The sequence below is a fragment of the Astatotilapia calliptera genome, chromosome 18 (assembly GCF_964374335.1).
Source record: "Astatotilapia calliptera chromosome 18, fAstCal68.1, whole genome shotgun sequence".
Classification (NCBI taxonomy): domain Eukaryota; kingdom Metazoa; phylum Chordata; class Actinopteri; order Cichliformes; family Cichlidae; genus Astatotilapia; species Astatotilapia calliptera.
Window position 1 is genome coordinate 1,977,915 of NC_137439.1, and position 25,013 is coordinate 2,002,927.

Genomic DNA, 25,013 nt, shown 5'->3' on the forward strand with positions numbered 1-25,013 from the left:
TACTTGATTAATTTTCCTCCTCCTTTCTTGTGGTTATGAAGGGAACAGCTGCAGCTCTGTGGCTTTAATCAAACATTTACTCTCCAAATTCAACATTTGTCCTGTGATTTTGCTACTATAAAAGGATCTGTTTAATAATGGAAATGAATCATGTTAACATATTGCACATTTCTTTTCCTTCTGCTCTCTGTGTTTTCATCCTTCTCTATTCCTTCATCTTTCCCTCTCTCTAAAACAAAGAGGGAAAATCTATTATTCAGCGCAGCAGAGATATGACAGCTCGGTTTAATATGCAGGGAAACCACAGAGATTCTCCATCAGCATGCATACAAATGGAGGGAGAGGGGGAAAGAGGGGGGAAGCCCGGGGGGAGCAGAGGATCAGAGAGGAGGAGGAGGAGGAGGAAATCTTCCTCTGCTGTAAAAACGCCTGCAGAGCAAAGCATCAAGCTCTTAAGCACAATAACAGCATGTTTAACCACAGCCTAATGAAGACTTCAACACGACGGAGACGAGAAGCAGAAACTCGACTGAAGCAGAGAAACAGAGATCCAGAGAAAGTGCCGCAGACTCGTGAGAATAAATTAGAAGAATAGAGATTATTTCCATCAAAGTGATAAAAGACGTGGATGACAGCGACCCACAAACGTCACAGTTAATGACGGGTGTTTATCATCTGTTTGACTTCCGTCTGTTCATCAGAGAGAAAACAGCAAAGTTTCACACAGGAACAGAAAAACTGACAAAAATAGATTTTTAAAATAAAATCTGATGCTGTTGCAGCCTTTTTGTCTCGTTATGTGAATGAATGGCTTTTTAGCAGATAGCTGATATCACCTTATGTCCACTATTCAAAGCAGGCGATATCACTCATTGCTATGTGTAAACGACTGAGTTGCTCCACCGCGGCTGCTAGCGCTCAGTGTTATGGTGGGTGGATAGCACAACATTAACCAAGTGAGAATTTAAACTGAAAATCCACAAATGCCCAGCTTCTGTCTTTGGTGACAGAGGGTAGAGTCAGCACTGATGCCCGGAGTAACACAACCAGCGGAGGTCACGTCTGAAACAACCTGAACAACATCTGGCAGGATGAGGTGAATCTGGGTGCCCCAGCCCAGCGGATGGTGTCAGGGGTGGTGTGGTTAAACCAAAACAAACACCTCGTTGCTGTGATCCCAGTCAAGCTCGTGACTTTTGGTCCACCTGCCCTGCAGCACTGACAGGTGGATAGCTTGCACCTTTCCCAGTCCAATGCTGTGAGTTTGTCCACCAGGGGGCAACGTCCCTGTCAGCAACGTCACAAACAGCAATCGGCTGATCCGAGTCGAGCAGAGCATAAGACGAGTAGCTGCCAATAAAGCAAATTATTTTCAGGCACTGTCATATCATCTTAGTAAGGATTCATAAACAACTAAACATAACAAATGTTATATACAGTCTGATTTTACACAAAACGTTTTTAGAGTCAGCACACAGAAAGTTGATCAGTTAAACAGCAACAGAAGAAACCGACTCAAACAGCCAACACACACCTGTGTTACCAGACGCCTTTCAAAACTATTCAACCCCCTGCAGCAGTATGGAGGCGTGAGGCATCAGCTCCAGTGTGTAACAGTAACAGAATGAAAGCTACACATTTTCTTAAAAAGATGACACCTTATACTTGAAGTTTTGCGATAAATGTGTCGCACAGCTGTTTTTAGGGTTGGACACAGTCCTGAATGAGGCCAGGTGCTCTGCAGGTATCCAGCCACAGACTGAAACAACAGACAAATTAAAATGTTGACCTGAAGATTCGTTTATTAAACAGCGTCAGTGTGAACCTTCCACTCACTCACAGAGAAGCTTCTTAAGAAACCTGCCAATTTAACTCCCAGTGGTGCCACGCGATTATGGCATCATCAGCAGAGGTCAAGGGTCAGAGCGCACAGAAAGCAAACAGAAGTGAGAGCCAGTCTTCTGCCTCTGTTTTCATCTCAGCGCCCTGCCCACGCTTCCCAGCATCCTCTCTGTTCCTCCTCCTCTCCAACCTCTCCTTCTGTTCTCCTCACCTCCCTGCAGACTGCTGGCAGCTTGCTGAGTGTGTGTGTGTGTGTGTGTGTGTGTGTGTGTGTGTGTGTGTGTGTGTGTGTGTGTGTGTGTGTGTGTGTGTGTGTGTGTGTGTGTGTGTGTGTGTGTGTGTCTTATTAAACTGCATGGCTGCTCCTCTCGGCTTGTGTCCTCCTTCAGGGCCCATCAGCCTCTTGCAGTGCAAACACAGCCATTAAAAATTCCTCACGGCGCCTCGACGTCACTCACAGCAGGAGCGCCGTTACAGCGAGGGGAGAGATAGCTGTTGAGCTTCCTGTGCCGAGCTTCGGCCGCCACAGCTGGACTCGACACGACGTGTCGCGCGGTTTATCTGCTGGGTTAACACCACCAGCTTAGAGCAGAACAGGTGAAACCAGTAGAGCAGGGCGATAGGACCAAAAATATTTATCACGATATACATTTGAAAATTTGCGATAACGATATAACTGACGATATAATTGACACCAGACAAAACACTTTACAACTCCTCAACTTTATCCATTCGCTTCCGCTTATCCTGTCCAGGGTCGCGGGCGGTGCTGGAGCCTATCCCAGCTGTCATAGGGCGAGAGGCGGGGTACACCCTGGACAGGTCGCCAGTCTGTCGCAGGGCTTTCATCGAGGGTTTGTTTCCTCCTCCGGGCATCGCTTGAACATCAGCACATCTGTGTGGATATTTGCTGCCGTCCTGTCAAACTACAGCAAAGAGAAAATAAACCGCATCTCACGACCGTGCGACAGATGTGACCGCAGAGAGTCATGTGACCGGCTTTACCGATAAAGGTTTGGGGTCAGAAGGTTTAGTGTTTCCGAGCAGCTCAGGATGTAGTTTATGCACATAATCATCACTAATAGCTTCAATGCAGGTGTTCATCTCTGGGCCATGAAGTACTGCAATACGGGCTCTGAAAGTACTTAAGACAGTATTAAAATGAAATTATACTTTAAAAGAACTTACATATAAAAAAATACCAGATATATAAAGTTATTAAAATAAATATAAAATTACTTTAGTATTAAAATTATTTAGCAAAAAAGTAATAAATTAAAAATGCAAACTTTAAAAGTATGAATGTTATTGACGACATTAAGCATTAAGTATATATCAAATCAGAGAAAACTGTCGAGTAAACTCGTGAAAACCTAAATAACAAAATGCCATCAAGGTCATAAAAAGCTTTAAATGAAAGTAAATTAAAGTATTTTAAGTTGAACACAGGTAAAAACAAAGGTAACGACCAACAGACAAAAGTCAATCTAGGAATGATTCCATGTTTCTAACTCTTCGTGCTCGCAGGTTCACTCTCCTCGCTCTGCCCGTAACCATCATCAATAATTCAGGCGGCTGTTTCCAGGCGCAGCGGCGAGCTGCTGATCGAAGCATCAACAGTCCGACAGCACGAGCTCGTTACGCTTCTCTGCAGGTAGCGGCCGATCAGCCTTCCCATCAGCCCTTGCTACTGCGGTTGTTTTCTGGAAGGAGTGGAGACGGCCGATTTGACCTCCGACCTCCGGCTGCAGCAGACTGCGGCTCTGAATGTTTCTGCGTTTGTGAGGACGACTCCGTGTTTAAACCCACAGTAACGAGCTGATTTGTGATTGGATAACTTCTTTCCCACCCACACACTCGTTACAGGTTCAGTGCTGTGTTAGAGCTGTGAGGACGCACAGACTCACATCAACAAGGAAATGGACAGTAACAGGACATGACTGCACCGTAACGGAGACGCTGAAACGCCGCGTCCTGTCACAGAGTCATAATTAAATTAAACATCATCTCGTGCTTGAATTTTCGCTCCGGGGGGTGAGGACGTCGACATAAATAGACTTCTGACAGGAAGTGTCTGAATCTGCGTGAGAGCGCCTGCACTGCTGGTTTCAGCGTGGCGAGAAACACAGCAGAGAGATTTTATACACATCAATCAATTTATGTCATTTTTTGCATCTCTTTATAAACAAAAAAGATGTTTTATTTTCCTCATTTCCTGTCATTCACGTTGTGTTCCAATGATCAGGCGTCAGACTGCTCTAAAGCTCTCAGTTTATCAGGGTTTTTTCTACTCTTGGACCTGAATGATGTCACAGAGAGGGGATACAGCCACCACTCCCACTAGGTGTTCAAACCTAATCAAAGCTAATCAGGCTGGATGAACTGAGGGGCTGCATCGAGGCCTGGAGGAAGACAAAGGAGGATTGTTTTGAATTGTGGATCATGCAAAGCAGCTCTAAGAGGGGCCAGGAACAACAACAGGTCCTCGTGAAACATCTAAAAACACAACTGCCTGAAACCAGCAAACTTTCTATCAGTGATGAGCCACCAGGACCTGAACTCCCGGCCAGGTTCTGATCCGAGCACCGACCTCCAATCGGAGGCTCCAGCAGTGACTCAGTTCCTACATTGAAATGTTTACAGGCTGAACCCACATCAGTTTTGGTCTCTGTGGATAATTTTCACCATATTTCAAACTGTAAACGCTGGTTTTGGTTCTTAAGTAACATATTTAGTCACCCGGGCAGCGTGCGTCCTGTAGCCGTGTCCTCAGGTGTTCCTCGAGTGCTGATCTGTTGGTGTTCCTGTATTTAGACCGAGCTGACTGTGCTTTGTCCTGCTGAATCACCGAGCTGCAGCTCGTCGTTAATAAGGAGCTGAAAATAGCGCCAACGCCGAGGCGCTGCCCTACAAACACACACCTGAGGCTCTGACACCTTTCCTGTGCGGGGAGGAGACGCCTGAAACCAACAGGAACACGGAGGTTGCTGGTTCAAATCCACTGAGGACTCGTCATCAGTGCTCAGCGGGTGCAGGGAGAAAAATGTCCTTTAAGTTTAATGTCACACGGAGGGAGTTTTTAAGGACGAGGCGGCGGGGGTTCAGATCAGTGGAGAGACACGGATCACAGAAATGGGATTTCAGAGAAGAGATGACGGCCTGCAGGGACACTGATCCCAGACCAGCTGGAGACGCCGCATCGGGACGTTAACCTCGTTTACATACAGCCACTAACGATTCAGCCCAGCAAACACATTTAAGAGACTGAAACTCATCTTTCAGGACAAAGTTGCTCCTTTAACGCTTCCCACAGACAGAACATGGACACTGACCCGACCTCCTGTTCTAACCTCAGCTTCTGTTTTACTGCTTTCATTTCTGCTCTATCGTTGGTTTTAGAGGCGTCTCTCTCATTTCTACAACATCTTCCTGTCCTCTGTCACCTTTACAGCAGATGTTTTAAAACCCCCATTAGACCGTTTCACCTCGAGAAGCTCAAGTCATGGATACGCGCTGAACCTGAAACTTATTTCTGAACTTCCAGGATAGGAGCAGCAACTTCAGCGCACAAAGATGGCGACTGGCTGAAGTCTGACAGTGCCTCAAAAAGCCAAATCTGAACTTCAGGAAACACCAGCACCACTGCTGCAGGCCACCCAAACCTTAAATCACACGACAGGTTGAGAAGTCGTCATCATAACCAGATACATGCAGCGATATGTTCTGTTATTGAACGTCATGGTTCACGTTTGGTTTTTAAACTCATGCTTGTTGTTTAAAACAACATCATAAAGGTTTTTTTTTTTTACAGTTTGAAAGTACCAATAAATAACTGAATAAATGTTTTTGCCCTAGTAGCTTTTATAAACCCGATAAAACAACCAAACACTATGACACAAAGAGAAAGTGCATCACGGAGTAAACCTGGGATTCTTCAGGTTGACCATGATGCTCAAGGACACAGGTAGACATGTGTCACCTAAAAACACTCATAATGAATTTAAAACGCTCCATGGATCTCAACAGACAATGTTCAGTTATCAATCTTTCCCTGACCTACGAAACTACAACTTACAGACTGTCCAGGAACACAAAGAGCTCAAAATAGCTTCAGTAAGGTGACGGCTCCAGACTTCCAACTGGTGTGGGAAAAAAAAAAAAAACGTGAAAGCGCAAAAATCAGCTCTGTCTCGTTCAGCAACTACAGTGACGCCACAGGAAGCAGAGAGCAGATCACACGCAGCATTATTAGCTCTGTCACATTATTACATGTTAATAATGTGATAAAAATGAACAATCAAAATGTCAATATGTTCCGGATGCTTTCAAATTTCATTCACAGCTCTAAAAACACCAAGAAGCCTGTGTTCAGTTCAAAGTCAGACCCCACACACTGCCAGCATAAAGTGAAAACAGTCAGCTGGTAACTATCCTGATCAGTAATCAATAAATGGATTGAACTGAATCCCAAAAATAAGTATGACTTTAAAAAGAGAAGAGGCTTAATAAACCAAAGGCGTGAAAATTTCAATTAAATTTAATCCATATAGCCTCAAATCACAACAACTGTTGCCTTAAGGTGTGTTATATTGTAAGGTAAAGACCATACAATAAGATAAAGAGCAAAGAAAATGTCACGCCAAACTCGCATTAGGAAAAGTCAAATTTATTTCTAATCCTTATTTTTTAGAAAAGAAACCGATGAGTAAGAATAAAAGGCTTGGGGCTGTATATGTCCATCGACTTTTCTTCAATTCGGCAATGATACAGTAAAATGAATGGTTTTACTTTCCCTACAATCATCGCTTCATATCATCCAAACCGGTTACCAACCTCCGTTCATTAGCGATGCTGCTTTAATGGGTATAACAGGCTGGAATGAGGCGCGAACCCTTCAGAAAAGTAAGTTTTTTACTGAATAAAAAGTCGTCTTTATTATAATATACTAGCCGAATTGACCATCGACTCACAATTAATGACAACATACCACCTATTAGGAGGTAGCACTATTTTTGGTCGAAATCTCACTTTTATAAATGTATCGTCACAAATCGATACTAACCACTTCATCAGCGGTGCTGTTTTAATGGGGACCAACGGCGGGAATGAGGCGCGGACCCTTGAAAAAAGTGAATTTTCACCTAATTAAAAAGCCGTTTGAATGATGTAATGAAAGCCGAATTTAACACCGACTCACTCTTAACTAAACTCGCCCTCCAGTGTGTGCGTGTGTCGGTATTTTATGAGCTTTCTTCAAGCGTTACCTTTGTGGTGACAATACAAATGCAGTCCATCGTTCCGAGCCGGGAGTGAAGCCCGGGAACATCAGCATCTCATCTCCGTCCGTCCTTCCTGCTGAGCGAACTCCAGCGAGGCGCCACTCTTCATAAATGCTTCACATTCACTCACAAACCGACCGACTGCGGTCATAAATCTGCCCAAGAGAGAGAGTGCGCTCACCGGAGAGCCACCTCATCCCTCCCCCGGTCCTCCTTCATACCGTATCCGGAGCTCAGCAGGAGCAGCGCTCAGCGAACCCGGCTCCTCCACACACACAAGCTGCGTTCAGGCGCTTTGGAAAAAACCCACTCCCTCCAAGTTATGAGGTTAAAAGATTAACACGGGACTATTAAAACCAGTGTATTGTATTGTTTGTTAGCGAGGTTACAGGAGATAGAAATTATTAATATAATTTTATCCAGTCAAGTTTTCACTTTAAACCGATCAATCAAACGCGTTTTGACTGGAAAAATAGTTTCAGAGTGTATCTGAATGCAACACTAAATACCTGTACTGTAATGATTGCGTAATTGCAGACCAGCGTATTTATTAACACTTAAAAAAAATAAACAAAGACATTAAATAATACATTTTGGAGCAGCTTAAATTATGTAGTTAATTATTTATCATATTATAAATTTACACTAATTAAAATATGAATTTATTCTGTAATAAAGAACTGAGTCAAGTATTTTTACCTTTCAGTAATTACATTTGCCATCAGGTATTGTACTTTTAACCAAAACCAAAACAGTTTTGATGCAAATATGACGTAAATGTCATGTGATTGAAATCATTACAATTATTATTTTTCTCCCCTGCAGGTTCTAAATGGCAGGTTCTGAGCACTCAGGCATGAATGATATCTGCAGATGACGATCTGGGCTGAAATTAGCTTGTACTTATCAGTGAATAATACTGTTTTATTACAAGTGCAACATGACTCTAAAAAGACTTGATTATAGATAAATTTCAACTTGATAGAATAAAACAGTTATTTCTTCAAATAATCATGTGAAATAGTGACTGATATGATATGTGACTATTCCCTGATATTTTCTACATTAAACAAACAGCTGAAACAGCAGTATGTCTGACATTTTTACATAAAAAGGATTCATGAGTAATTTTTCTATCAATCGGCTAACTGGATTACGGACTGGTGGCTGCGCTGTAACCATCAGTGTGTTTTAAAGTGTCCCTGAAGCGCTGTGACGTCCTACTCAATAATAGACCACAAACTCATCTTGTCTGAGTCAGACTGTGCCTCGGCTTTTCCTCTTGAGGTTTGAAAACACGCTAACTGCTGCTGATGACATGTATGACTCAACACCAAATGCTCGTGGAGGTGGAGGAGGAGGAGCAGTGTCCCTCTCAGCAGGAGCAGGGGGAGGAGGAGATGGGGCAGCGTGGGCGTTTGGCAGGTGGGAATCTTTCACAGCTCCATGAATCCGTCATGTAGCTGCGTCGCGTCTCATGCGTGTCATCATCATCATATGGCGTGTTTCACACCTCGACATTAACACAGAACAGGAAGTGATGCGAGTGGCGTTTTCCACAGAACAGTTTGCCGGGCTTTACATTAAAGTGATGAGCTCTTTTGCCCTGAAGAGAAATAGTTATTAGTGCTTTTGTACTTGTTCTCCAAGCAGCTGAGAGCATCAGAGCGATCGATCGGAGTTTAAATGAGCTGCAGCAGTTTAACGTCTGTGCGCAGCAGCAGGGAGAAGCATGCCTGCATGTTTGACCCGTTTCTGATAATTCACTGCAGAAAAGTTTAAAAAACCTTTATCGAGCTGCTGTGACCCACAACTGTGTTTAGCACTGGACTTTTGTTTCACAGTAACATGAAAAGAACAGTTTAACCCTGCAGAGAAGCTGCAGAGAAGCAGCACCTGCCTCAGGTGTGCACATCTCAAACCGCTCACAGCGCCGTGGTCGTCACACATCACGAGCGTTATCAGTTAAAGTCAGAGTGAAAAGCTTTGCTGGTTGTTCTGCTCTCTGCACGGCTGCCCAAGCAGCTTCAGCACTGTGGAAACATTTCAGGTAAAGTCGAGATGATGTGAGCGCCTCTGAAACACTACTTGTTCACCACCTGCTCACCAGGTACACAGCAGGTTTTTTAATTGGTCGATGAGCATCTTACAGGACGCGTTCACAGTTCGTCCGTGTCCAAGTCTCCGCCTCTTCCTGCGATGATGCTGTGGCTCTGTGGGTTCCGACTACAGACTGTAAATAAAAGATGGATGCAGTTTCCAGCTGTGCAAAATGAAGCCAGTGCATTCTTCTGAATGTCCAGCAGGTGGCGCCTCCTCTGACCCTCCAGCCTGATCATCTGATCCTGATGAGTTCATGGTCTCAGTCGCTGCTTTCAGGTGTCATTAAACGCAACAGTGTTGATTGTGTTGTTCCCATTAGAGTTTGTAAAAAAAGACAAAGAGGGAGATGCTCATTGGCTAACAACTTGTGACTGAAAGTCATTCACCAATGAGCATACAGTACCCTTCAGTGACTTCACTAACAAACAGGTGACGACGCTACGTCCATCTGTTTTATACAGTCTGTTTCCACTGCAGCTGAGAAGCCTCACCTGTCAGCAGGTGTTCTCCACCTGCAGCCTGACGACAGTGAAACAATGTGGGATAAAAAGGGAGCTGAGCCTTGATAGATGGTTTGACTCACTGAGCAGCAGCAGCCTCAGACCACAGCTTCATGTTGTGTGAATTATTAACTCTTTCCAGGCCGAGGCTCTGAGCCGCTGCTGCCTTGTGGTGAATAATGTTTGCTTATGGACGAAGCTTCGCAGGTAGATTTTGCATAAGTGGGTCACAGCAATGTGAGGTCAGAAAGTCCCCCGGACGAGCTGCGACGCTCAGAAACGTACAACACTGAGAAACACATGAGGATGGTATTTGAAAGCAGCACGAGACACACAGGAGCCTGAAGAGGCGGCGCAGGACCGAAGCCTCACGGAAACCTGAACTGAAATCCACACGAACCACCACCACGAAGGTGCTGAACGCCAGTACAGCTCCAGTCTGTCCGGGGGAGGCCTCGCAAGGCTCCTTCACAATAAAAGCTCCACACATGCAGACTCAGGGGTCAGGAGCAGGCAGGCTCTCAGCCTGGCTGCAGGGTCATACCCGGTGTTTTTTAACAGACTCTCTCACTAACAGCTCAAAATGTAAAGTTGACCCATTTCAAACACTACTTTTTATCAGCTGATATCTGAGACATGCTGACATGAATTGAGTGAAGTTTGAACGTCTATTTGCTCAGTTTGGATAAAATAAGGAAGTGAAATTCAATCAAAAACAATAAACATGAACTGATCGAAGAGTTTCACTTCAATTTCAGACTCATTTGGACTTGAATGTAAATGAAACCGTGCTGCAGAGCTGAAATCAGGAACTAACATCTGCACGGCGCTAACGAACAAACTTCTGCTGCCGTATCCTGAGCTTAAAGTGAATTTTTAATCTGCATCATTTAAAGAGATTAAAAGCATCAGTAAAATGTTCTTAAACACATTTACTGCTGCTGTGAACAGCTCTATTAAATCTACTGTGTTTCTATTGTGCTGTGGGTAAATGAATCTATTTCATCTGGCTTCAGTTTGAGACCCTCGGCCAGTTTTAATCCACGTTTAACACTTTAAATGATTTTAATATCACTTTAACTTTGATTTACAGCTTGTTTTGGAAACACTGGTTACATTTTAGGTTTGTTGTTCCAGTAAAGTGAAGCCTTTGAGCACCAACTGTTCTCAAAGCTCATAACTGCAGAATAACAGCTCACATGCATCTATTAGCTAGCTGTGATGTTTTCATGTGAAACATGGTGTCTCGTTTTCCATTTATGGTCACAGCGTGAAAAGAAAAGCTCGTCACACCTGATTCGATGCGTAAACTCTAAACGACTGAAGACTCACTCAACGAAAAGTCGTTCGTGTAAATCAGTTAATAAAGTTTTTACCACATCAGTGACAGCTGTGTGTTAGTGTGTGTGTGTGTGCAGCTCTGAGGACCGGAGGTGTACCGTTCAGACCCGACAACATGAACCAAAACGAATGAAGCACGATGAACCCACGACCCCTGAACACAGCACAGACAGCCTCGACGTGCCGCCGCGTTCCTGCTGACAGAAATATTTAAACACTGAGACCAGACGTGAAGATGGAGGATGAAAACTGGAGGAGCACAGCGTCAGGTCAGAGTTCAGCTCACACGCCGACCATGAAGCCACGGCTCCTCGGTGAGAGCTGCGAGTTTGTTTTATTGATCAGTGTTAAAAACAACCCTCAGACTTCAGCTCTGGTTCCACTTTCATCCAAACTCAGATCAGAACGACTCAAAGCGACACGTTGAGGCCGTCTGGGCGAACCTGACCCCTGACCCCTGACCCCCACCCCTCCGATGGCCCAAAAAAAGCACACGAGGACTGGATGGGACATGCGGCGAAGGTGGACGACACCGACAGCCCCTCCCACCAACAGCAGGCAGTACTTACTTGTCCGTCACGGCCAGGCGGGCGCTTGGCCTGCGCCAACGTGTGGAGGATTTCGTTTAGGAGGGGGGAGTCCTACGGGGGAGCATGAGCATTTACAGTTGGGAAAAAGAGGAAAGAAGAAGAAAAGCATTCAATCAAACAACACAGCAGGTTGAAACATCTCAGCCAACGTCAGGTTTGTGCTCCGATCTAAACATGATGCGTAAGTCCCGCCCTCCATCTCTGACTGCTGAAATATGTCCACCTCACACTGACGCATGTTTGCCTCCGTTCATGCATCTGCAAAGGACTGAAACCCAACCAGCTGTGCTCTCACTGACACGAGTCCCCACCTGCAGCAACGTGTTATGGTGGCTGGCAGAAAACTCCCGGGGTCATTATGGCTGTCACGTTCGACCTGTTCTGAAAATAAGGAGCCAGTTTATTGGCTCCAGAGGATACAGATGGAGTACTGATCGCCTGGTCAAACAACCAGCTCACCTTTACACCCATGTGACCCAAACCCGGGTCCTGGACAGCTGAAAGCACAGGACTGAAAAACCAGGATGAACGAGCTCAGTCCGGCTCTGGAAAAGCTCCTCACACAACAAACGGACTGGATCAGGCGGGAGCAAACAGACAAGCAGGTGAAAGACGTTCTGGAGAAGCTTCTCGTGTCATTTTTAAATTCAGACATTTTCCTTTGTCTTCCTCAAAGCGAGAAGCCCGATGCCTCACTCAGGAAGTGCAGGCTTAGCTTTGCCTGAAGAGAGGAACGGTTGGCCAGCTCCATCGGATGAGAACCGTAACCTCCACTTAACCTGGATGTGCCGCTCACTCACATAGCGAGCGTCAGAGTAAATCCTGAGCGTGCATCAGCTGCCCCGCAACCCTGAACGCTAACCTCAGGCCAGCCGCGAGCGGATGAACGTCTCCGTCCACCTGCCCGAGTGCACAGCACAGGAATAATGATGCATTACATCCAGACTCCAGCTGTTTGCCACGGCAACCTCTGCAGACTTTAGCTTTAACCCCCTCCCAAAAAAACAATCTCATACAAAGACACAAAATAACATTTTCTGGATTATACTCCAATTTCTGGCTGATCCCATCTGCTATTATGAAAACACGGGATTAGAGCGAATGAAAGAAGCAGAGGAGGCAGACTGCTCCGTTTTCGTTTCACTAACAGAATCGCCGGCTTTCACGTTTCACATGTTGGCGTTCACCACAACGTCGCGAATCACATCTTGGAGACGTGTTTGTGCCGCAGACGCACAAACACCGAGGTCTCAGGATTTAAAGCACCAAACAAACAACCTGCCGCCTCTGCTCTCGTTTTTCAGGAAGAGAAAACAGAAACTTTACTGAAAATAACTTTAAAAGCATGTGAAGCGTGCAGACTGATGGAGATCGCTGGCATTAATCTCTCACTTTTACCAATAATCAATCGATTGTTTCAAATTATAAGACGTCAGAAAACTAAAACATCAGTCACCACTTTCACTCTGTCTTTTTCCCCCGTTTTACCTGCAGAGTCACTTTTTCTACTAAACTGAACATTTTCCATGAGTTCTACTTTCAGCGAGTCTTTATTTTATTTGACTTTTTGTCCCATTTGATTTGGTTTTGTGCGATTTTATCTTCTGTTCTGTGACGTTACATTTTATCGAGCTGCTCTGTTGTATTTCTGATGTTTGTTACAGACTGTTGATGTGCTGCATTGACTCTGGAACTTCACAACATCTGGAATAAACCAAGTTGTAGTTTGAGGGTTGAGCAGCAGGTCTGCACACACACAGATTCATTCTGCAGGTAAAATAACTCCAATAATAAACTGATCAATGATGTCTTTGATCAACTGTGAGATCAACACGAGAGTGAAATCTCAGCGTCGGTGACCTCGGACTGTTTTTCAAGTGAGAAGTTTAAACGTCCTCACAAAGGTTTACATCAGATCAGCACAAAACTGGAAACTGGAGGAGATTTGTTCTTCTTATATTATAGAAAGTGTAACTTAAATCTGTGGATTTCCAATCAATAACAGTTTGATGTTCAACATTATTTCTGTTTGTTTTCTTGTTGAGATGCGTGTTTAAAAACATCAGACAACAACAATCGTTTGTTTTTTCCCTGAAACTGAACGTCGTTTGGATTTTCGAACATTAATGCGTTCGCTTTGATTCAGGGACTAACGAGGGATCAGTTTTAATGTTTTCTGGTCGTTTTATAACCAAACAATCAATAAATTACTGACGTAACCAAACTGCCAGATGGTGATGAAGTGTAACTGATGACAGTTTAGATAAAAATCAGGTGGAGGGAAACAGTTGATCTTTGCTTTCCCTTCACACACACACACACACACACACGGCCCCTCAAACATGTCATCAGGAAGTCAGAAGCACAAAACCACACCTGAGGTTAAACACAACCTCAGCGAGTGGAACACACGCGCCCACACACACACACACACACACACACACACACACACACACACACACACACGATGAAACCAGCAGCTCCGCCTTTAATAACTTTGGATGAGCTCCACGAGCGCTCACACGCTTGACTGTCGTTGCAGAAGGAAACATCACTCGTCTCATTTTCACTTTCCTCGCTTTAACTGCACAACTCATGAAGTTTGTTCTTCCTCAGGCTGCTGATCTAAATCTTCTTCATCATCATCACTGTCCTGTGGACTAGTGAAGGACATCTGACGCCATCGTGTCCTCCAACACAAACGTCGTGTTTTAGCTCAAAGCTGCTGCGGAGGCGCACGGTCACGTACAGACGAGAGAAACTGAACAGTTGCTCTCATGGCTGAAAATCAGACCCAGTCAAACATTTAAAAGCACTTTGGTAGAGTTTCTGTTTTCACATCATTTAAACTCAAGGTGAAGAAACGCCGCTCCAGATTTATGTCCAACACACCTGTGCACAGCATGAAACAGAAGCTCAGGCTGAATCGCGACTTTCATTTTGTTCAATACCAATTTGTACCACCAGATGGCGCAGTGATTACATGTTTTTAGTTAACATGTGAGAGCAGCTAAGAAGAAATGCCAAATGTTAAAAACAGCACAAACTAGGAAAGTGCTGCCGAACGAATTCTGCAGAACATAATTACTAAAAGTTCATTTGAAACATGAAAAATTAAGTAAACATTTAATTCATGATCAAAAGAAAACCTGCAGTTCCTCCAATGTCCACCAGAGGCTCCGGCAGCGAGTGAGTTCCCACAGACTTTTTAAATAAAAAGTTCACAGCCGGATACGGAAACCGCTTTGGTCTCCAGAGCCGTTTAAGGGTTTACAGTTTGTAGTTTCAGGGGCGTGGCCTCTTTGACAGGTGAATGGCGACACAGGTGGTTGTAGCTGCTAGCTGGCTCCCAGGCTTGAGCTGGTATTCTGGACTGTTTTAATGACATCATCTGACCAACAGTGAGGTTACGGCACTAACAGACCGTCCAAGAAGTCTGACTTCCAGATTTAATGAAATGTAACAATTTAAATTGGATGTTAGCATTAATTAGCACCACTCCATGTCTCTGAATGCATGCTTGCTAGCATTACCAGATAACTGAGCATTTAAGTACCTACATGTTCACTACTGGCTCCAAACAAACCAACATGGTGGCAGCCAAACTGCTAAGACTGAGGACAAAACCAAAGGGTGACATCACTGTGGTTACGTCTATATTTTAAAAAAGCCCAGAAAAGTAAACAGGAAAGAAAAGGTTTCATTTTGGCTTCTCCAGTTACGAACGCCTAAACACCACCGTGTCATTCTCTATTTTTAAATCTCTCATGTATGAGTGATGACTGTTTCTGTCACTGCCAGGAAATACCAAGACATGGCTGCTGTAACTGGTAAACAAGACAGGAAGATCCAGCTCTTATTTCAAAATAAGAGCAGGAGGAGTGATAACAGATGGCATCCACACACTGACTGAGGGGTTTTCTTGGCCTTTAGGAGACGACCGACCACAACCGCTCAGCGTAGCGTGAGCTAAAGATGCATTTATGTGTTTCAGGGTTTTGGAAATCAGAAGCACAAAACTGTATTTCAGCTCCTGTAATTTTAACGTTCTGGATAAAACAGTCTCATCACAGTTTTTGTGAATTTTCTTTTGAAGGAAGAAAACCGACACTTAATGAGGCTCCAAGCAGAAATATTATTGCTGCAGTGAAACGAGTTGCTCATCAGCCCAAACTAATCAAACCAAACACGCTGTGACCAGGAGTTCGACCCGTTTGTACCCGTCGAGGAGCCGGCGCTGGCGGGAATCCTGCTTTTCCTCGTTTAGTGCGAGCGGGGAACAGATGGCGTCAGTTTGTCCATCGAGCTGCTTTGCAAATCAAATGCAGCTTCATTTTTCATCCTGCGAGGTCTGAAAGGTTTGATCTATTTTTACCGTTTTCTATTTTTAACCAACGGTCGGCGTCTCTGCTACAGAGCAGCAGGAAGCAGGAAAAAGAACCCGAGTGTTGGTGGCACTTCCTGTCCTGACAGGCGGAGCGGCAGCTGTCAGCAGCTGGAGTTCTTACCTCGATGCTGGTGCTAAGGCTGGGCAGCGTGTCCGAGGTCACCGTTGTACTTTGAAGGCTGGAGAAGTCCCATAGGTTGACGGGCGCCATGGGGTCCGCCCCCTTGGAAGACTCCACCCATCTCTGACTGTCCAATAAGGTCACTTCGTAAAACTCCTGGATATCTGCGAGGACACAGAGAGACACGCAATTGGTAATGGAGTCGTTTTCAGCTTCATTTATTTTATTTGTCTTTGACTGGTAGACTCCTCCCTCGCTCTTATTTTGAAGGCTCCGTCTATTTTGTCATTTCCTGTCTAACAGCTTGCACGTCCTTTGCTCTCCCTGGCGCAGGTCGCAGGTGTAATTAGAGTAGAAATATATTTTATTTAATCAGAATTAAGCTGAAATCTGATCAGTTTCCATTACTAATTTTTCACAATAAAAGCTTTGATAAGAAGTGAAAGGTTCCCGTCTCATAAAACATTTTAGATTTGAGTATTTCTTCACTTAAAAATCTAATTCGCTGAGCTCAGAGCTCACGGAGCAGGCGAGGGAGGCCAGAGTGGAGGACAAACACCGACCTGACACTCGTCGGGGTCACGACCGCGGGTTTTGTTCGAGGCGGAGGCGACACACAGGAAACGGCTTCATCAGGCCGACATTAACGTTCAGTAAAAGTACAGCACGTGACACGTTTTGAGGTTTTCCTCTGTCATTAAAAACTTTTAAAACAGATTAAAGAAATGCTGCTCACGCTTTCATTTATAGGTCAGGATCAGGTTTCCACAGGTGAGTCACCTGATACACACCTGTCACATTCAGAGAAATGAAGAATAAAGCAAACAAAAAACACTGAATCTCAGATGGAAATCTTCCTGCACAGTGACTCATTTCACTGTTAAAGCAGGAGTAAAAGAATCAGACAGATCAGGAGTTTTAAAGCAGAGCTTTTCAAAATAAAGCACCTGCATCTCTGTGAGTGTTCGAGCAGGTCTGTCCTGTTTTTAAAGAACTATGAATCGTCTCCAGGGACGATGGCTGACTTTAACCTGAGCTATCATACTCAGCCGTACATGCTTCTGCCACACTGTATGGATGCTTATGATTGGTTGTTTTATTATATGCAGACGTTCCTGATGAGGCCACAAGCTGAAGCACGTCGCTCAAATAATGAAGCTTTGACCGCCTCGGTTTGAGCTCAGCAGGTCAAACTGCTGCAGCGAGGGACTAACAGCGACTGACGGCGTGATTGATATCATGACTCCACGTTCAGATGTTTACAGTAGGCTGTTATTATAAAAAGCTTCGCCCTGGCAGCCGCATCCAGCGAGCTTTTTTTACATCCCGAAACGCGCTCACAGCGAGCGGATCTAAAATAAGCGGGCTTTCTTTGGCTCGCCGTGGCAGCTGACCGCCCAGCCGGCACAGATGTTTCCCCCTAAACCGTCAGATCACCACTTCAACAGCTCCTCGGGATGACCACTGGCCTTTAAATCTCTGGCACTCCCCGCCGTCAGCCCGCAGCGGCGTCTCGCTGCCTGTTAACCCTTTCCACACAGATTTCTAACGACCTCAGAAAGTACCGAGCTCAGTAAAAATGTAAAACGAGTGCAGCGCCTGGATCGATCCGAGGAAGCAGAATCATGACTAATGAGTAATCCCAAACATCCTCCGGGCTCCTGGAGGCTTTACAGCCTCTATTTTGGAGCTTTGGCACATCGAGTGCTATAAATAAAACAAAAAGCCGCTCCGCCATAAAGTCTCCTACTTTTACACCCACTGGAAACTTTCATTGGGTCCACATTTACAATCCGAACCAATCAAATAAAAGCTGCTCCGGCTCCACCTCTGCAGACCGTCGCCTGTCGACAGGCAGCGGATCACCTTCAAACTTCCAGCTCTGCTCGCCATCTTACCCACTGCAACCCACCTGCATCCTGACCCACCCCCACAGACCTTTCTCTGCTTTCCCAGCACAAAGAAACACGACTGCTTTTCACAGACAAACATCAAAACTTTTATTCTTTCAACCTGCCCACTGTTTTCTCAGCCTCTGGGCTCTTTGCCTCTGCAGCTTTTAATGACGGTGTTATCTGCTTTGTAACAGTCCAAACTAAACTACGTTCTTTCTGAGCACTCAGGGGCTTCCTATGCTCTGCTCTTTCACAATAAAAGCCTCTACCATGGCTACCAGCAGTGCCACGTGGAGCTGCAACGTCTCTAACCTGCAGACTCACCCTGAACCGGGCTGAATTATCACATTTATCATCAGGTGTGCTTCGTGGGCCGGTCGGTCACATGACTGAGAACAACATGGAGCCAACATCAGTGCAGGAGAGCGCTGTGATTTTCTCTGACTGCAGCTTCTGTAAAAGCCTTTGATGACTGAAAATAGCCTCAGATATCAGCGCAGAAGCTGATGCAAGAACTAAAAATACAAAGTCGCCTCTTTGTTTCCACAACTGTGTGAACTCTGTTCGTCTGCAGCATCCTGGCCCCGAACTGAAGAGTCTCAGCAGCAGCTGGATCCCATCAGGCTCCCACACTCATGACCCCACAGGGTGAAGCCCACTGACTGTTTTACCAGTGACACCTTTGGCACTTAGTGAAAGACTTGACGGTGGAGATCCATCCAGACTTTAAGCTCAGCTAGCGTACAGACACTTTAGCTTTGGATATCTGCTGATACTGAGCCGCACAGTCATAAGCTGTGCGATTGACACTCTGTGATAAATCCACGCTGCGGACACGTCATTAGCCGCAGGCCGACACCTCCCTGGAAGAGTAACTACACGTCGTCTCAACGCAGCGCCTGTGACGGGCCTGCTCAGTAATTCTTGGGAACTATCAGAAAGGATGTGAGGAAACCACGACAAACAGCGAGGACGCCAGAGGGACGAAGCTGCAGCGTTTGGTTTGTTTCTAAACCACCAGGACGCGACCACCACACACCGGCATCAACAGCGGGGTAGGTTACATCGTTACAAGATAACAGACCAATACACAGAAGTTATTGATGAGTGAAATAATCCTGAAGAGTGCAGCAGATGTGCACCTCCTCACAGAGTGGAGCAGAGGGAGCTTGTTTCAGTCGGAGGAGGAATGAACTGAGACAAAGAAGGATTATTCTTAGCGGAAAAAATCATGCAAAGCTCAAGTTCAAGAATCAAAATCATGAGCTGGAAATGAGAGAAGTTAAAGTTAGAGGATAAAACCTCCACCAGTCGATGTCAGCAGACTGCCGGCTGATAAAAATCCAGCTTTCTTTCCTCTGGGAGAGGCCGTAGCACTGTGTTCCTCCAGGCTGAGGTACTCCAGTCTGACTGAGGAACATGACGGTGTTTTTAACAGATTCATTATAAGTTGTTAGTGGATGCATTAGTTTAATGGCAGATTTAACTACATGCTGTTGCATCTGTTTTTATGAGCATACTCACTTTTTCTATTAACCTAAATAACATTTACTGACCGTTCCTTTAAAGACGACAAAGTGAAGGATATCATAACATTTTAACGCCGGCCTGCATCACTGTGTGCAGCATGTTGCAGTTCCTCCTGCAGAGACCAGATGCTGCACAAAGCGTAGATTTAAACAAATACAGACACAGATAGAAAGACAAAGTTGGATTACAGGGAGGTGGAGGTCACCATGAGCAGGCTAGAGGATTAAACGATGAAATGTGGAGACGAATGACGAGAAATAAAAACCAGAAATGATGCTCAATGTCAAGTCTGCTTTTGTTTTCCCAGCCAGCGCCCCCTAGAGGCTGTGACATGCAGCACACACTCAGCAACTTTAATTTCATTGGTGCCGGGATGTAAACAGCATGTGCAGTCACTGATCAGATTTTCAGGGAAAATTCTTTTAAAAGTTTCTGATTATGTCTCAAAAATGGTTTTAAAACACTTTTTCCTGACAGTTATGCTCCAAACACCAAATATTTACCTTCGGGACTCTTTCAAAGACTTCTCTGGTGAACATGGCTTTGGTGGGCAGAGGTTAGTGGAAGCAAACGCACACAGCAGGAGAAGAGCTGGTTTATATAGTCCAACAAAGTGGTGGAGAGCGTGCGACAATTTAACAGCCAGAAGTAATCGAGGTCACGTCACTGAATACACGGATGTTCACTGAGTATTTAGTTTCCAGACTTCTGTAAATGAACCAAACTGTTAAACTGAGGAGACTAACAGGTCTAATCGAGAGCACACACTGACCTGCACTTCAAACCAGCTTAAGCTGCTTCTTTCACTGAAGGGTTTAATGCAGCTTTTTTATTCTTTAAACTTAAGCAGTGCAAACTGAGCCCGAGTAAATGAAAGGATCCGGGGTCACCTGACCGTGAGAGCGCTGGTTTCCCTGCTGTCAGTCCGTCTGTCCTCGGGGGACGACCTTAAACACGGCGCTGAATTGATGCCCAATAACAGAGAGACCTCTGTGGAATTGTGGGAGACTCGGAGATCGTTTTACAGTGAAACCAGCGAGCTGCTTCCCAACTTAGAGCTTTCTGTTTGACAGCCTCTGCTGTGACCGCAGAGGCTGTCAAACAGTCTGCAAGACGAAGGAACCGCAGAGACCCTGAAGCTGGAAACACGGCAGCAATCTGGGATTTTTTAAAAGCAGGAATCAAAGAAAGGTTCAGAATTTAAACACCAAATCATTACTTTAAATAAAAGAGTAAAACACAGCAGAGACTCCCTGATTTCAGTCAAACATGAAACTTTTCAAACCCGAGCAGCTTAACCACAAAGATGATGCTTAGTTTTGTTTTTACCCGAGACTTTCTCTCCACATTTAATTATTGACCGAGACCAAAATGCTCGACGGCTGCAGGACGGCAGAGGAACTCTGGGTGACTGGGAAGCAGAGCAGCACATCATCGGCCTAAATGCAAAAACTGATCTATTAATCAGGTTTAATAAATCGTGTACACGGTGCATAATCCACAGGTCTGAGATTTCCACAGTGGGACGTTTCCTCAGACGTCTTCAGCTCTCGTTTCTGACCTGCAGGACTGGGATTTAATTAAAACCAGCTGACAGATAACTGGCCCAGTGACTGTGATCACATTAGCCAGTTAGAGCGAGTCGGACACAGCAGCATCTGTTGTCCGCTCTAAGAAAAGACCACGCCTGTTTAGACTGCAGTCGCCATCAGCACGACCACACTGCAGCGGCATGAACTGGCCACACCCAGAGCTCGCAGAGGTCAGCAGTGCAGATCAGACGCGGATTAATCTAAATCCCACCGACGACTACAAACAAAAGCAGAACGCTGGAAAGTCTTTTTGAAAACGACGAAGAACAAAGGAAACGTTTACACGAGTCTCTCAGCCGCCGCTGTTGGTCACGGCATCGCTCGCCTTCCTCGCAACCTTCTCGCCAAAGCTGCGCTTTAAACCATCTCCAGGTTTATGAATCTCACTGAGCCCGGAAACAGCCGCAGACCAACATGCAGTCACAGAGAGATTTAGAGTCGATGCAGGGTCAGCTTTGTCACAGCAGAAAGAGAAACACGAGAAAATAAACATTAGATCAACCTGATGAAATACTGACGACGACTGATCGCTGGAGTCAAACTGTTTGTCTCAGGTGCTCCTGAAAACTCACTCGTATGTGTTTCACCTTTAACGTCATGAGAAGTCCCTTTGTTCTCCCTGCAGCCGCTCGTGTTTACTGATAAACATACAAACATTTTGGGGTTTGAGCCTGTCTGTGATATGAACACTCAGTGTCAGTGGAGTGGGCAGGTGTTTTTCCTTTAATGTGTCACACATCTGCCTAACAAACAGGTTTGCTGCTCAGCTGAAAGTCAAAGCCGTGCACGTGTGAGGACGTGTGTGAAACACGACTCACGTCAAACGTGTAGTTCAGTGTGCGAGCGTCTCTCAGCTGTTCCACACACAGTAAACACGCCACATAAAAGTTTCCTGATTGCAGGAACGACACCACGACTCTTAAAACGACCCACAACAACCTGTTTCACAAGCCTGAACATGACACTGCGAGCATGTTTGTACATCGTGATGTGAATCTGTGCGTCTACTCGATTCTCCCATCGCACACAGAAACGCACCTCCACACTCACATTTCACAAACACCTTCCTGTAGTTTCAGAATAAGAGCGCTGCCTCGTGACCACGGTGCAGCTACAAGTGGAACGACAACACTCAGCTTCCAGAGGATGAAACTGGGCTCGAGTTTGAGGAGAAATAATCAGATTCATGTTTCAAAACGATGCTCCGAATAACGTCGTTGGGTGTTCGTGTGCTTCATCCCATGAACTCTGACTCGCTGACCGCGGCCTCTGTGAGTGACGTCGGGAGGATCGCAGAGGTCCAGATTATAAATGCAACATCAAAAGCTTCACTTAAAACTGATCTGACTCAACATATCGTCACGTCTTCAGAAGCCGGCGCCGTGTTATTCCCACGTCTCTGTGCAGCCCGAGGCCTCTTAAACCTGCTGAATTATCACAGCTTTAGTCAGAATTTGTTGTGTTGAACATTTCATTGTGTTTCTTGATGCTACCTGTTCTGACCCGTCTACCCGACGTGATGTTTGTGTGATGTACGTTTGGTTTGAAGAGGTCCGATTTCACTGCAGCAAACTGCAAGTGACAAATAAAGCTTCATCATCATCGTCATCATCATAATTATTCCCCAAATCACAAACAACAACAACCACAATCAGAGGAGCCTGGATCCTTGAGGCAGACCTGGTCCTGCAAACGGACTGCTGAGAAACATCAGCAGACTCGAGCTGGTTTCGATAAAGGCGTGGTTTGGACAAACTCACGCACTCACAGACGTGACCGTACACGTTAAATGTGCAGCTGTGTGAGGAGATGAAGACGTGGAGATTTCCTGTGTTCAGTGTGTGGTCCTCACGGCTTTAAAAAAGGAGGGGCAGAATTATCACACAATAAACTGAGAGGTGATGCAAACGTTTCCTCTGTGTTTCTAACGACGCGATCGGGAGCAGCTCAGCAGCTCCACATTCACTCAAAGTTGTACAAACATTTCGTATTTCAGGCTGTTTTGCATCTGCGAGGACACCAGGTCTCCGATGTTGCCAAATCCTGCTACGGCACAATCTGTCCAAACATTCCCGGATCAATGAGTCCGATCGTTTCCATTATTCCTGCTAACAAACAGCAGCACATCAAACCAAACGTATAAACACTTTTTCCTGGAGGGAACCTAAAATATCATCAATGCAAAGATGAAAGCAAACCGACATTAACCCTTTAAAGCCGGTCGGAGCAGCACGCTCCGTTTTGTGTAACTATTTTTAAATCCCGGTAGCTCTGCAACCACGTAAGCTAGTGCAATAAATTTTGTTGCATATGAAACCGGAGGAGTTGTACTTACATCTTATGCCATCAGCTTGTCCTCGGTCACGGTTTCCTTCCACATATAGTTTTGTAAAAACAGCATAAAAAGCCCTTCTAGCAACAAAAACATAATACTCCAGAAACACGCTTTGCTGATCCGATCAGCTGTTCAAAACATTTCCTATGTTGGAACAGACGTCAGCCCGAACTATCCCATGTCCGCCATGACCTGGCTGAACCGGAAGTGACGCAGTTTTTTTAACCTTCGAGGCCTAATAAGCCTGTACTGGTGTTTTTAAAACTCATGTTGACTTCATGATTTTCTGGGATGCTTAGAACTCACATTGCGCTGCTGGAAATAGTTTATTTGTGTTGCTGTTTTTTGGCAAATTTGCATTATAATATTTATTTTTCCTGCAGTCTATAAAAATTGGTGTATCTCAAAAATAAAACTATGAAAACACTCAAAATAAACTTGCTGTTGTTAGAAACTATTTTGTGCAACTTTTTTGTATTTACAGTTTTGAGGGATAAAATTTCTCTAAATAGAAATATATGTGTAAAAAAACCAAAACAAAAAAAAAAGATTTTAAATTGTCTGTAGTTTATTGCTCTTTCTTGCAATTTATGTAGTTATTATAGACTTAATGCAGACATATTATCAAAATTTGGGCTATAACGGTTGTGTTGCTGTATAGCTACTTAAAATACTCCCACAAATGGCTCCACAGCATGTAAGAATATAAAGAATATAAAGATAAGCTCTTAAGGTCTTAAAGGGTTAACTCACATCAGTTATAAAACACAGAAGATGCATTTAAAATGTTTCCACTCAAAGTCCAGGAAACAAAACTCTGTGCAGTGTTGTTGGGAACGTGATGTTGATGTTAGAGTCCGAGTGACTTTAAAAAACTACAGCACATCTCGCTGCCCCGTCCTACTGTCATGGTTCACCTACAGTGGTTGGTAGGTTAAGTTACTTTAGTTTTGGTCTGTCAAAGCTCCATTTTCCAGTTTGTGAAATACTCAGAAACAATCAGAAAATCCACAGTTTACATCTTATAACGTGACACAAGTTGGATGCTTTTCCTTCCACCTGAGCTTTTCTGAGGCGGGAATATCTTGGTTTAATTATAATAATTATGAGTCGCAGTTTTGACCTTCAGCGCTGGAAACCTAAATTCTGGGGCAGCCAAAAGCAGCCGAGTTCAGAGCGGCAGCAATTAGCAGAATAACATCCAAATCTTCTGGGCTGAAAACCCGATGTTGATTTATTAAATTGAAAAGATTCGCGGGACGCCATCTGTTTCTGACGGAGGAATCAAGCCGGTCTGAACAGAAAGAATGAGAAGGAAAACAGACTGAAGCTGGCGGCTCGCGCTCTCTGCAAATCAGCGGCGGCGGGGGTGGGGGGTGGATTATGAACCGGGGGTAATCGTCGTGTCCACAGAGGGATTACACCATGCTCGGCCTGCTGCACACGTCTCCTTTTGGTGAAGGGGGGGTTGGCAGATTGGAAAACTGTGTGGCAGAAA

The 25,013-nt window shown here is 44.9% G+C and overlaps 1 protein-coding gene across 22 annotated transcripts in view; it reads right to left on the bottom strand.

The window, feature by feature from the left end:
* The window catches only part of dlg1b (discs large MAGUK scaffold protein 1b), a 101,099-nt gene that overhangs the window by 61,539 nt on the left and 14,547 nt on the right, over nt 1–25,013 (bottom strand). For 12 of the 22 annotated variants that reach the window (XM_080292360.1, XM_026149163.2, XM_080292355.1 and 9 more), the window contains exon 3: nt 16,164–16,327. In XM_080292360.1, the coding sequence (XP_080148486.1) occupies nt 16,164–16,327 (164 nt within the window). Of the gene's footprint in view, nt 1–11,634; nt 11,707–16,163; nt 16,328–25,013 lie in introns of all 22 variants that reach the window. The other 10 variants (XM_080292347.1, XM_026149166.2, XM_080292346.1 and 7 more) reach the window with 1 other exon arrangement.